The sequence below is a fragment of the Hippopotamus amphibius genome, chromosome 2 (genome assembly GCF_030028045.1).
Source record: "Hippopotamus amphibius kiboko isolate mHipAmp2 chromosome 2, mHipAmp2.hap2, whole genome shotgun sequence".
NCBI lineage: Eukaryota > Metazoa > Chordata > Mammalia > Artiodactyla > Hippopotamidae > Hippopotamus > Hippopotamus amphibius.
The window spans coordinates 22,084,518-22,099,445 of record NC_080187.1 but is presented as its reverse complement, the minus strand read 5'-3'; the positions used below and the strand labels follow the sequence as shown (position 1 = coordinate 22,099,445).

General features: G+C 39.7%; 1 protein-coding gene across 1 annotated transcript in view; it reads left to right on the top strand.

Moving 5' to 3' along the window:
• Positions 1-13,721, top strand: part of KIAA1958 (KIAA1958 ortholog) — a 146,380-nt gene extending 132,659 nt beyond the window's left edge. Inside the window, exon 4 of the mRNA XM_057722229.1 lies at positions 8,191-13,721. Coding sequence (XP_057578212.1) covers positions 8,191-8,997 — 807 coding nt within the window. The 3' untranslated portion in view covers positions 8,998-13,721. The remainder of the gene's footprint in view (positions 1-8,190) is intronic.
• The last annotated feature ends 1,207 nt before the right edge of the window (positions 13,722-14,928 follow it).

Below are 14,928 nucleotides of genomic sequence, written 5' to 3'. Positions count from 1 at the left end.
TGTGCTAATAATGTTTGAAGGGAAACATCCAAGGGTCTAGAGAAGCTCTAGTAGCATACTCTGGCTCCTTGCAAAGTCATGTGCTAATAATGTTTGAAGGGAAACATCCAAGGGTCTAGAGAAGCTCTAGTAGCATACTCTGGCTCCTTGCAAAGTCATATGCTAATAATGTTTGAAGGGAAACATCCAAATGATTTTTCAGATTAAGAGCAACTAAATATGTGCTCATTTAAAAAAAAAATCACGATCCACTTAAGGAAATAAATCGCCATGAATGAGAATGAATAGAAACAGCAAAGAACAGACTTTAGATAGTAGATTATAGGCTAAGTATGTGTGAAATTTTTGTTGAAAGCATGAAAAGAATTATAAAAATGAAAAAGGAACAACATACTAATCAAAATGATCCAGCAGATTTGAAAATAAATGGAAATTTCCACTTGTGGCCATAAGGGAATAGAAGGGTCCAGAATTACTATCCTGCTGTAACAACTAGAAAACTGGGTATAATATAATGAAATAACTCTTCCTACAGAACAGGCAGCACAGGACTTGATCCCTAAGGTGAGTGCTACCACCTCTCAGGCTCTCTGCCTGGAGACAGTTTCTAAACTGCAGTGAAGGGAGGGGAACGCGAACTGAGCCTGGCAATCTTGCTGAGTTGAGGGGAGACAGAAATCAGAGCTCAGGGAGGCTGATGACCCGAGAACAACTAGGAAGAAGTTACAACATTCATTGAAAAGATAAAACAAATCCAGAATTTAATAATGTAAAATTCACAATTTCTAGCATCCAATCAAAAGTTACTATACATTGGAAGAAGTGAGAACATGCAACCCATACCCAGGATAAAAATCAGTCAAGTCTTTTACCTCCAGCCAATTTGGAGGAGATTTATTCTCCCACCAGAAACAACCAAAAAACAGACAAATGAAGTAACTAGTGTTTTGCAAGGTACTATATAACATGCAAAGAAGGACAGTAATCTCTGAGAGATGGTAATCGAGGTGAGCCTTACACATGTCCCTGCTTGCTGCCTTGAGAGAGTCTGCAGGGCTGTGCTGCAGAGAGGGAGCATGCAGGCAGAGCCCAGCAGACTTGCTGAGTTGAGGAAATAGAGCTGAGAGTCCAGAGAGACCCAGGTGGCTAGAATTGTCAGAATATTCGAAAGTAGAGAGCTACGCAGAAAGAGAACCTGAGAGAACTGAAGGTATTCCATCTCAAATATTCAGCTGAGTACTGAGCAACATCTGCATGTGAGGAAACTACCTGAGGCTGCCCCCCCCCCAAAAAAAAAGACACCTGAAAGAATGAGAGGTAATTGTACCTGGAGCTCACACAGAACTGGAAATAGTACCTCTTCCCACCAGCCAGACTGGAAAAACCTCAGGATTCATGGGGTAGAGTATTCAGAAAGGTCTTGCATCAAATAATTAGCCATAGACTGAGCTTTGCTCAACTCCTACCCAACAGATCTTAAAAGCAAGACCCAGCTACATGAAAAGGTGCTAGATATCACTAATCATCAAAGAAATGCAAATCAAAATCACAGTGAGCTATTACCGCACATCTGTTAGGAAGGTTGTTATCAAAAGACAAGTGTTAACAAGCATTGGTGAGGATGTGGAGAAAAGGGAACCATTGTGCACTATTGGTGTGAATGTAAACTGGTGCAGCCACTATAGAAAGAGTATGGAAATTCCTCGAAAAATTAAAAATAGAACTATCATACGATCCTTATCTAAAGGAAACAAAAACACTTAACTCAAAAAGTTATATACACCCCTATGTTCATTGCAGCATTATATCCAATAGCCAAGACATAGAGGCAACCTAAGTGTCCATAGACGGATGAACAGATAAAGAATATGTGGTGTATGTATACAGTGGAATATTATTCAGCCATAAAAAGGAAGAAAATCTTGCCATTTGCAACAACATGGATGGACCTTGAAGCCATTATACTCAGTGAAATAAGTCAGACAGAGAAAGATAAATACCACATGATCTCACTTATATGTGGAATCTAAAAACAAAAAATCCTCATAGCTACAGAGAACAGATTGATGGTTGCTAGAGGTTGGGGATGAAGGGTGTTGAAATGGGTGAAGGTGGTCAGAAGGCCTGAGGATGTAATATATAGCTTGGTGACTATAGTTAATAATACTGTATATTTAAAAGTTGCTAAGAGAGTAAATGTTAAAAGTTCTTATTTCAAGGAAAAAAAGTTTAACTATGTGTGATCATAGGTGTTGACTAGATTTGTTGTGGTGATTTGCAGCACATACAAATACCAGAACATTATGTTATACACCTGAAACTGATATAGGGTTATATGGTAATTATATCTCAAGTTTTTTAAAATTAAGAAAAAGGAAGACCTAAAAGTAACTTAACTATGTCTCAGAACAAACCTTAAGAATGTTTATAGGAATATAAGAATATCCAGAACCCAAGAAATAAAATTCACAATGTCTGGCAACTAAACAAAAATTTTCAGACATGCAAAGAAGCAAGAAAATATCAATACATCACTTAAAGAACAAACTGATCAAAACCAACCCAGAACTGACACAGATTTTATCTTTATTTTATTTTATTTATTTATTTTATTTTTGGCTGCATTGGGTCTTTGTTGCTGCGTGCAGGGACTATTCTTCATTGCAGTGCACAGGCTTCTCATTGTGCTGGCTTCTCATGTTGTGGAGCACAGACTCTAGGCATGCGGGCTTCAGTAGTTGTGGTATGTGGGCTCAGTAGTTTTGGCTCATGGGCTCTAGAGTGCAGGCTCAATAGTTGTGCATGGGCTTAATTGCTCCATGGCATGTGGGATCTTCCTGAACCAGAGCTCGAACCCGTGTCCCCTGCTTTGGCATGGGGAGTCTTAACCACTGCACCACCAGGGAAGTCCCTGACACAGATTTTAGAATTAGCAGACAAGAACATTAAACAGTTATTATGATGAAGAGTGCGTGAAAAGATGCTCAGCTTCATTAGACCTCAGGGAAATGCAGGTTAAAAACCACATGAGATTCCACTTCACATTCAGTAGGAAGACTAGAATAAAAAAAAAAAAAAACAGATACTAATGAGTGTTGAAGAGGATGTGGAGAAATTGGAACCCATGTACACTTCTGGTGGGAATGTAAAATGATACAGATGCTTTGGAAAGTCTGGCAGCTCCCCGAAAGTTAAACATAAAGTTACTTTATCACCCAGCAATTCCATTCATAGGCATAAACTCAAGAAAATTTAAAATATATGTCAATACAGAAACCTGTACACAAATATTTGTTGTAGCATTATTCACCAGAGCCAAAATGCACAAGCAACCCAAAAGTCCATCAGCAAATGAACAGATAAAGAAAATGTGGCATATCCATACAATGGAATATTATTTGTCAATAAAAAGAAATGAAGTACTGATACATGCTTACAGCATGGATGAACCTTGAAAGTGTTATACTAAGTGAAATAAGTCAGACACAAAAGAACAAATATGTATGATTCCATTTGTGTAAGGTACCTAGAATAGGCAAGTTCATAGAGACAGAAAGTAATAGAGGTTACCCGGGACTGGCAGGAGGAGGAAATATGGAGTTATTGTTTAATGAGTACAGTTTCTTTTTGGAATGATGAAAAAGTTCCGGATCTGAGTAGTGGTGATAGTTGTACAACATTGTGAATGTACTTAATGCTACTGGATGGTATACTTATAAATGATTAAGATGGTAAGTTTTATATTATGTATATTTATCATAATAAAAAAGCAAATTAATCAATTAAAATGTAACAATTTCATCTTTATTAATAATAATTTTAAAATTCATCTATTCTCATAGACTCTCATTTCTGGTCAGAGGATCTTCCAGACTTTGCAAAGTCACTATAAAAACAGTTGTCTGTTACTGGGAAATTTTACATTTCCCTGCAGGAATCCATGAAAAGAGGCCCATTTCCCCACAACCTCCATGGCTTAGGTAGCATATACATCCCAGGTGGTGAAAATGCCTCTACTGTCCAATTGGGTGTGCCTTATCATCACTTCTAGGTACTAGTATTTCTCAGTTTCTCCTGTGTTGTCTGGTGGAATAATGGATGCGGAAGAAGATAGATTTCCATCCTCTGTCTCACACTTAATATATGTATTTTTAATGACAAATTCTCAAGAAAGAGGCAAGTCTCTTAGAGCATTAGCCAGTATTTAGTTAAAAGAAGGAATTGTGGCATCAAGATCCATGGCCTTAATTTCACTTTTTTGGTCTCAGTGCAAGATAAATTGTCTAACTGTGTCTTTAAAGATTGATATAGCTAGCAGCAGACAAGCTAGGTTACAGCTGTTGATCATGGTTTGGCAACTGGTAAACCTCAAATTTCGTTGTTTTTTGTCAAATCAGACTTCAGAATGTCATCTAAATAAACAGAGTGTACCCTGCCAGTCTCACTCTGTGATCTACTATGTGTGTCCTACATAATATCTTTTTCTTCATAGGTGTGACCTAATCCTCACTGATACATCCCCCTCAAAGTTGCTATCTCATTGGTTTATACATTCCTTATCCTCACTCAGAAAATAGAGCGTCTTGAAGTTCAATACCTATCTTTCTCAATAAAGTAAAATTTGGTAACTGCAAAAATGAAGTCATTTTTGTCGTCAGCAATAGTTACTTCAGGATTCATTTTGTTTTCTTACAGTTTCACAAGCATTTTCTCCACTTTCTTCACCCCCTAGTCAAGATTATCGCAAAGGGGAGTTTGAGGCATTCCCCAAAAGTAACTCTTGGTTTTACTTGTCTAACCTTTTCAGTTGCCAAGGATTACTACGTAGTTCCAGAACTTTGGGATTTGCCAAGCAAGTCAGTCTTCTTATACTGTTCTTTCCCACCTGCAGGCATCTGCTTCATGACCAAGCTCTTACTTCTCTTTGGTCATTTTCACATCAAGGAAGCCAAGATTGTAATCTATGGTGAATCTGATGTGGTAAATCTATTCAGAGTGGCTCATGAAGGAAAATAGTTTCTTGCAATATGTTCATCACAAATTAAAGACCTGGAGGAATAATCATCAACCAAAACTCAGTCTGAGAAAACCAAGGAGGAGGCCATCATGGGCCAGAATGAACAGTTTCTTGTGTGCAAAGGATATAAATTGTGTGACTTGCCATTCCTCCAGGCATTGCTTTTGCTGTGATTTTTCTTTGATGCTTGTGGTATAAATCAAGAGAAATGTTCTGCACCCTAAGTCAGCTTGGTTCTCATGACTTCAGGGTTAATTCATTGCTTTAACCCATGTTTATCAGTTCACTGGGTATCAATGATACATTTCAGGCCCTCTGGTAGGGTCTTCAACATGAAGAACCAGTCATGTATGAGATGTCTTTCTTGCCTTCAGGAAGCTTTCAGTCCACTTTGAGACACAGACATATAAATAGATAAAAGGCTGTGCAATATGGAAAGAGCCATAATAAAATTTAAATTAAGTGCCATGGGATCCCAGGTGAGAGAGTAACTTTGCTTATCAAAGCTGGAGAAGCCTTTATATAGAGAGCAGAATTTGAACTAGATCTGAAACAAGGAATAGAGGTTTTCCAAACAGAGAAGGTTACAAGAAAAAGTGTTCTAGGCAGAGGAAGTAGCATATGCAACGACTTGGAAGCATGAAAGAGTCTTGTGGTTTCTATGAATGGCACAAAGTTCAGTGAGGCTGGAAAACAGAGTATAAAGAGAACAGAAGATTAAGCTAGAGAAATAGGGTGTGCATCAGTTATCTGTTGCTGTGTAACAAACCACCCCAAAACTTAGTGGCTTAACACAGCATTCATTTTATTTGCTCATGGTGATATGGGTTTTTCTCAGCTGAGTGGCTCTTCTACTGGTCTTATTTGGTATATGCATGTGGGTACAGTTTATATATTAGCTGGGGGGCAGCTTATCTCTGAGTCACATGTTCCTGAGGTCTAACTGAGCTTCCTTACAAGGAAACATCACATACTACAATGATGGAGGCAAACCTGTACGAACCTATAAAATGACAGTAGAGTCCCTTGAGGACTGGGTTTGGAATTCACACTTTGTTATTTCTACCACATTCTATCGGCCAAGTTAATTCATGGCCAGCCTGGATCCTAAGGGTGGGAAAATAGATTCTACGTCTTCATGGGAGGAGTGGCAAAGTCACATTGCAAAGGGGCATAAGAACAGGGGAGAAATGGTTGTGGCTGCCTTTGCAAACAATCTACCATAGGGTGGAAGCAGATTGGGAAGACTTGCATACAAGGTAAACAGTTTGGAATTTATCTAAAGGGCAAAAGGAAGCTATCGGAGGTCAGTTATTTTGTTTTGTTTTGTTTTTAAACACTCAGGTAATAACAATTTTCTGCTCAGCACCCCTTATTTAAGGAACCATTCCTCTCCTACAATCCCCATGGTTACTGTAGAAGCCATTACGTTAGTACAGTGGCCCACCTTTTGGTCAGTTGTTTGGATCAGGAGTGGGCCAATCAGAATCCTTCCTTCAGATTTTTATTCTACTGAAAATGAGAGTTGGACTCTTGCCAATACCTGAAGCTATAAGATATAAACCTTGGGGACTGCTAGGTGGCTATGTTTTGAGGCTACATAAAGAAAGCCGTTCTGTACAGAGAAGCAGAGGTGAGAGATGGAGTCCTGATGGCCTTGAAATCCACTAATTCTGATATCCCTCTCTGCCTAGGCTTGTTCACATTTGGTCTCTTGCAACCATGTGAGTCCCAGCTAATACAAAGAGAGGTTAACACCTTCAAGTAGAGAGTTGCAAGTGACAGCATAAAAACCTGAAACCAGCTGAATTTGGGTGTCATGGTTATTGGGAAGTTATTTTAACTGGTTTTTACTGGTATGTAAGAAAGCTATTGCTTTTTATATACTGTATGCAGCTACCCTACTCTTCCTGATGGTTTTTCGACTGAATCTCTGGGGGTTTCCTAGACCAACAATTAGATTATCAGAGAACAATTATATTTTGTATTTTTCCTTTCCTGTATGTATATATACAAACATACTTTAGTTGTGACATGTGGGATCTTTAGTTGGGGCATTCTGGCTCTTAGTTATGGCATGCGGGATCTAGTTCCCTCACCAGGGATTGAACCCGGGCCCCCTGCATTGGGAGTGCGGAGTCTTAACCACTGAACCATCAGAGAAGTCCCAGTTTGGCTCATTTTTAATCAATAATTCAGTTATTTTCTCTTTGACCCAAGGGCTATTAGAAGAATGAATGTTACCTGTACAGTTTCTACTTTTAAAACATTTTTTATTGAGACTATCTTTTGTCCTAGAATGTGTATTCAACCTGAATTGAGTATGAGCAAGGTCTGGTTTTATCTTATGGCTCCGTTTTGAAAGTAAAGTTTTCTTACCAGCCAACCTTCCTTCCCCTCCTACCATACCTAAATAAGGAGCGCTCTCTAGTTGTTAGTATAATCATTAAGTTTTTCATATCTTTTGAACAAATATTGATATTGAAACCCTATGGATCATTAAGCCACAGATATTTCCAGACCAATTCAGATAAATTCAAGTGAAAAATCAAGAAGCATTAACCTGCTATACAAATTGGACATGTGAGTTGTCTCTCCCTACAGCACCACGCTTTGTACCAGCAGAACCAAACAGTATGTGCAGAGATCAAGGAACTTAATGTTGGAATGGTTCAGAGTTTGATCAGTTTAGTTCAGGGATTCTTCAGAGAGGATGGCTGAATTTTATTGAAGGGGAGAGAAGCAAATGATTTGCTAGAAAAGAGAAGAAAGGGCTTTCCAGAGAGGAATAGAGAAAGTTACAAAGGCCAATAATAAAAAATAATTTTATATATGTATATATGTGTGTGTGTATATATATGTATGTTGTGTGTATGTGTTCATTACTATTTACAGACCCTTTCATATGCACTACTTTAAGTATTACAGTAATTCTTTGAGAAGGTATGATTATTATCTCCCATTTTGTTGCTTGAAACACTGAGGTTTAAAGAGACTAAGTGGAGCCCAGTGTGGAACCTAGCTCTTCCAGCTTGAAGTTCACTGTTTCATCCGCTGTACCTTGCTAAGGAGGCAGCCCTCTAGAGGGCTGTCCACAATACAGCCCCTGGTGAGGGGGGTCTGGCTACTTGGGTGTCCACAAATGTGTAACCTCGGTGTTTGTCTCATTTGAGATCCCTGCAGTGAAGTTGAACGAGCTGCTCGAGAACTTTTATGTCACCGTCAAGAAGAGTGACGGCTCAGACTTCCTGGCCACATCGCTCCACGCCATCCGCCGAGGCCTGGACCGCATCCTGAAGAATGCAGGTGTGGGCTTTTCCATCACCAGCAGCACCTTCAGCTCTTCCACCAAGAAACTCAAGGAGAAGCTGTGGGTGCTGAGTAAGGCAGGGATGTCAGGGGCCCGTTCTCGCAACATCGTCTACTTCTCCCTCTCTGATGAGGAGGAGATGTGGCAGGCAGGGTGTCTGGGGGATGACAGCCCTATCACCCTCCTGTCCACCGTGGTCAAGTACAACAGCCAATACCTGAACATGCGGACGCTGCAGGAGCATGCCGATCTGATGTACGGTGACATCGAGCTGCTCAAAGACCCACAGAACCAGCCCTATTTTGCCCGGACAGACAGCGTCAAGCGGGAGAGTCGGAGTGGCTCCACGCGAGTGTGCCACGGGAAGATCTACCACGAGCATTCCCGGGGACACAAGCAGTGCCCTTACTGCCTCCTCTACAAGTACATGTTCATCCACCGGCCACCCACCCAAATGGAGGCCAAGTCCCCGTTCTACCTTACCGCCAGGAAGGAGGCCGCAGACATGGGCAGTGTGTGGTACGAGGAGCAGAGGATGGGACTGCGGTCTCTCCGGGGAATTGTCCCAAACTTAGCCAAGAAGGTCAAGCTGGAAAACTGTGAGAACTTCACCTTCGTCTCGTTTACTCAGGTCTCCCGGAGGCTTGGCTCCCACCGCTGCTGCCAGTGAGTCATCCCTGGGTCCTGGCTCACACTGGCAGGCGGGCGCCCCCCCCCCCGCAGCCAAGGCGGCTTCTGAGGCAACAGGGTGCCAGTGACTTCATGGTCAGGCTGGTCCCTGTCAGTGGGGCTTCCTATTTCTTTGACTTGCGGTCTGTGTTTTTTAACTGAAAGTAGATGAGTGACTATTTAGGATGTTTTATCCAGATGTGTGTCACCTTTGTTAAATGATAGAATCTAAGACAATGTATAAATTGCTACATACACAAGAGTGAGGACGTTCATTTTATCTAGTGCCTTTTTAGCACAGATTTTCTAAAAAAGAGAGAGAGAAAGAAAACTGTTTAAGTAGTCATTAAAAAAAAAAAATCCCAGTAGCCTCGTAGCTTTAGAATGTCATGAAGACGAGAAACATTTTGTTGAATTACACTCACAGTGAGCCATGAGGAAGAGAGAGGCAGACATGTTAACCACTTCCAGGAGAAAAATTGCACTTGGCACTCCTCTTTATGTTTTGCTGATGGACAACTTGGTCCTGCAGAGCAAGCAGCCTCGCTTGATGAAAGGTGGTGGAGCGCCACTCAGTCATGCTGATAGGAAGGCAGGGGCTGCTCTCAGCACTGGGAGGGGCTTGATCTCTGCATCAGTGGAGACAAGATTCATGCACCAAATGGTGCTTGTGAGAACAAGGTTTCCAGTGCACTGGATGGTGCGCACCATGAGGGAATTTCCAGTAGTGAAAGTGTCGTGGAAATGCGGTCTGTGATCAAAACGTGAAAAACCTCCTGAAGCAGAAGTGCCTACATGTTCTTTCTCAGTGTCATGTGAAAGCTATTTTCGTTTGAACATTTTTTAGATGTGTTTTTTTTTTTTAATCTGTTCTTTGTGTCATACAGTTGATCTGTAAGCGTATAGCACTGGATCTGTCAAACAACTGAAAGTAATTTTCAGGCTTAACCAGGAAAATCCAACAAAAGCTGCAAAGAAAACAAATCCCAAAATGTGTTAAGAGTTTTGAAATATTTTTGTCAAAGGACGACTCTTTCAGCCGCAAGAGATGTCATCATTTTAGGTTGGCACCAGTGCTTTGGACACGATGATTTAGGCAACCTACCAGGTAAGCAAACCCAGCATCAGACCATGATGACAGGTTATTAATACAGTTTGAAATCATTTCACTCAGGTGAGATTTGACCTGACCACATGTTATTCAAATATTAACAGAATGTTATAATAACTGCTCTGAATAAGTGAAAAAAGAAGCCCAAAGAGTACTAATTAATAATAATAATTTCTAGGGAATCTTTATTTTGCATTTGATGAAAGACTACTACAACTTTATACCATTTTGTTCCTGTGTATGCTTTCTAATCCACAATTGAAATTTCAGTATACATTCATTTTGTAGGAGTCCTGAAATCAGTCCTATTTCTTTTTCAAAACGTTATTTTAGTATTTATTTCAATTAATTGTTTTAAAAAATCATTCACTGGTCATTGAAATATATATAATACTTCCTTTACTGGAGAAGACTCAACCAATGCTGCCTTAAGGTTTAATGTTTTAATGTTCCCTTTTTAGTTCCTGCACATTTATAATTTTGTTTACTAGTTGATCTTTCCTGAATATAGATTAACTTTGGTATGTCTCCATCTGCATATAAATAACAGGTAATAGTTAATAAGTATTCTAACTTGATATTGCATACTGTTCTGTTGTGGTTTCCTATAGGGATTTTAGGGTTTTGATTAAAAAGAGACACAAAACATGAGGTACAGTTTCCTTTAGTTGCTGAACACCCAAAGGAAATTTTGTTTGAGGAAAGCAAATGGTCATTTTTCTTGTGAGCACTGCACTTAAACATGTGAACTGTTGGGCAGAGCCTGCAGCCTAGTTAATGAGACCTCCATTTTTATCTTAAATAGATTCAAGAAGAAATTGCCATTAGGTATCAGTGGGAGCTTTTCAGATTTTAACATTTCCAAAAGTAGCAATAACTGATCCCGAGGCTGTCATCTTTCTGTTGATAGTGGCTTTTCATCAGCTGAATAACAATCTCTGCCTCAGATTTGTCGTTTATCACCTATTTGATGCACTTTCAACCCTCAAAGTTCTGAAGTGAATGATTATAATCAAAATCAGGAGGTAGAATCTGCAGTGATATCTGATGGAAGGAAAGAATCTTATTTCAGCATCCTAAATGCCGTTCATTACATGCCTCCTTGGGGAATGGGAGTGAGAAAGAAAACATTTATCAAGAGCTACTCTGTGCCACCCACTATATAGGTACTTTTTCTATTATATATTTGTGTGTAGGCATGTACATGTGTATGCACACACACACTTTAAGTTGAGGTGTGGTCACACCCAGTAAACCTGCTAACATGGTGAAGCACCTGTCCATCTATATGGCTGTGTCCATGCTCAGAGGATCTGAAGGAGGCCAGAGTAGCCAGTTCTAGTTGGGCTTCAGAGCTAAGGCAGTTGTTCTGTCTTTTCAGCCAGCCGTAAACCATACCCACGGGGGACTCCAGGGTTTTCTACTGTTGGCCTAAGACAGGAGAAAGGAGAATCCCAAGAGAAGAAAGGGGGAGGTCCAGAGTGTTCTCCCCACTTACCTTTAGCTTTTTTTACTCAAAAGTGGGAACGAATATTGGGAATTTGCACGTTCACCTAGGCACAAGTTGCTGCGGCTCTACATCAGGAATGGTGGTGCTGTAGGTGTTATGGGAGCACCTGTGGAGTCCTTTGGGCGAGCTCTTGCCCACAGCACCTTCTGCCCCTGCTCTAAAGGGAGCCTTGTTTGCTTGGTACCTCCTCCCCAGAATCTAGCTGGTCTCCCCTTGGAATTTTATTCTGGCAGAGATGATCGGGGCTTCAGCTTAAAGGGTATGATTCAGTGAAATGTAAAGGCTTTAGCACAGCACTTTTCACATAGTAATTATGCAGTAAAGCTTAGCTATTTTAGTTATAACGTGGTAAAAGTAATAAGATTATTCAGCTAATCTGCATTATACTACTTATTCCTTCCATTATGGAGATTCTCTCTCCTTTAAACTGTTAAATTTGAAGAGGAAACCAAACCTAATAATCTGGTCACATTTATACCCATAAATTCTACCTCCAGCACATCCCAGCCCTGATACCTCAGATATAAGCAAAAACAAATTAAAGAATAGAGAAGCCCTGAGAGGTTTTGTGAGAAAGTCTTTCCATTGTTTAGTATGTTTGCAAAGGGGAGTGTTATGGGAAAACCTAACCAAAGTTGTGAAATAAGTGGTCTCCTTGGTCATGTGGCATGTCCCACCTTTCTTTGGATTATCACCCTGACTGATAAGTGGTATTTACAGAAATATGAAACTCTGTTACTTTGATTTTTATTTTAATTCGTCCTTATTAAAAGCATCATGCGCTATACCCACCCTATCAGCGTGTTCATAGACAGCTGTGGAGAGAATCTAGACAAAATTATTCGCCTGTAGAGCGGAAGCCTCTGGCTAGAGAAGGAAGATGACCAGACTGGCCGCGCCTTCTCTACTCACCTGGCAAATGCTGGTCTCACTTTCCTCAGCTGTAAAGTGAGATCATTGGAACGGATCATCTCCGAAGTGAACAGTGTTACATTTCTACAGTTCCTCAAGGCCATATAGTTAGGAAGTGGCAAAACTAGGAGGCCGAGTTCCTAATTCCTCACGATCATATACTGAATCTCCTGCATTAGTGCTTCTTGCTATATTGGAACATGTTCTTTATGAATAATAATTTTCTTGAAGTTTCAGGTTTCCTAACTCAGATTATTTTGCTATCTTTATAGGCAGCAGAATGTTGATTATTTTTCTCAGATTAGGCTAACATTAAGCACATTATTACCACTTAAATAAACAGAATGTTTAAATATTACACTTATCAGACATGCATCACTTTGTTGCTTTTATTGAAATCTGGATTGCTAATCCTTTTTGAGCTAGTAACCAGTTACCTTCAGGCATCAAGAAATGCAAACAATGAAGACCTCAAAGAAGAGTTACCTCATTTTCTCTACAGAAGCTCCAGTTTAGTCTAAGTTAAGGCCCTTACATATTGAGAAACTATTAACAAATAGCCCTGAACCGAAGAATACATGAAAAGTTTCAAATTTGTATGTATCTTTAAATGCTGTTACTTTGGGGATGAATTTTTAATGCTCTGTTTTAAAAGAAAAACATTCAGTTGTTTAGGCAGAGTTCTTGGGTAAAAATCTTTGTTGAATTTTTCCATATAAATTATCACCTGAGCAAAAACATGAGTGGGGGGAGAGATTGGTGATGACCTAAAGCCGAACTCCTTTTCTGAGAGAAGAGGAGGCTGTGGGGGATGAACAACTAGCTTCTCTCTGGAAATTCCTATCTGTTCTGTACTCGTGTATCCTGACACCATAGGGTTTCCCAAAACTCCTTTGCAGGAGGCTGCCCATCCTTCTCGCAAAGTTCCCCAATTATTATGATGATGATTTTGAGTACTTCTAGTTCTCTACAGCCCAAGAAATCCAGAGAGTTTCCTTGTGTTTTAATTGTTGATCAGAATCAGATTTTTATGCTCAAAGTGCTTTCTTACTTATCTATCATTTATCTATATTTATTATTTATCTACATTTATCTATCATTTGGAAGTTCATAATTTCAGGAAATAGTTATTAAGACCAAAAAAGATGATTGGATTATATGTAGATGCATATTGCTTCCATTACTATTAAAAGCAATTAGATAGATCCCTCTCCCCCATTGAGATGAGAATGGGCTCCTAAATATTTTATGGTCAGTATAACTGATCTGATTGATTTATATTTAACGGTAGTTATGGTTACTGATTTGTTCAAGTAAGTTTCTGGAAGATTCAGATTTGAATAACACTAACTATGGTATGTGCTTTCTCACAGCTGCCTTGTATTCTCATTTAATCCTCACAGCAGCTCTGCAGGGTAGGTCTAATTATTCCCATTGGACTTACTGAGAAACCAAGCTCAGGGAATTAAATTTCCCAAAGTCTCACAGAGCTATGAAGTTGGAGAACTTCAGTTTGAACCCAGCTCTTCTAACTCCAAGTCCAGGGCTCAATGCATTAAGCTAAACTGCCTTCTTCAGGCCCAGAGAGGTCCATGTATCACAGAGCTTTTGAAAAATTAAACACAGTTTCTATTTGTTTGGGAAATATTTCATTTCTCAAACCATACTGTGTCATACCTTATATGTACTCTCTTACTAATTCAATATTGGTGTGATTCAGTAGTTCCTGGAAAGCCTGGTGGTTTTCTATGAACGAGTGTTAACATTTTCTGCCTACTGAGAACCTTCTGTGTTTATCCAATAAATAACCTGTATTATCTGTTGTCCACCTCAAAGGGCAGATGATCATGCCAGTTTATTCTAATAAAAGTCACTTTACAAAGTGCACCAGTTTTGACATGGGTGTCATTGCTTAAAATGTAAAGGACTTCCTAAGCTACATCACAATTACATGCTCAGGGTTTTTACTTTCACTTTTTAATTTTGATGTTAGAGGATTTTTGTATCTTTAGACTGTAGCACCCTCATAGCAAAGGATACTTATTTAGTCATTTGTTTTCTATTCTTTCCTTTATCAGGGTGTGTTTTTCTGTTTTGAGAATTAAAAAAATAAGAGATCATAGATAACTCTGAGATAGCCTAGTCAAAATCCCCCATTTTACCAATAAGAAAATTGAAGTCCAGAGATATTAAAGGGCCCATCCAAGGTCAGCAAGACAATAAGTAGTGGATTGAGAACTAAAAAATGAATCCAGAATCTTTCCTCCATACCATAGCTGGGAAGGTTTGGATTTTTAAAACTTAATGAATGGGTCTGTGTCTGGCAGAACACCTGGCTAGCAGAAGCCCCTGAGTTCCCTGCCTTCCCAGAAAAACACTCATAAAGACCCAGAAGAAGG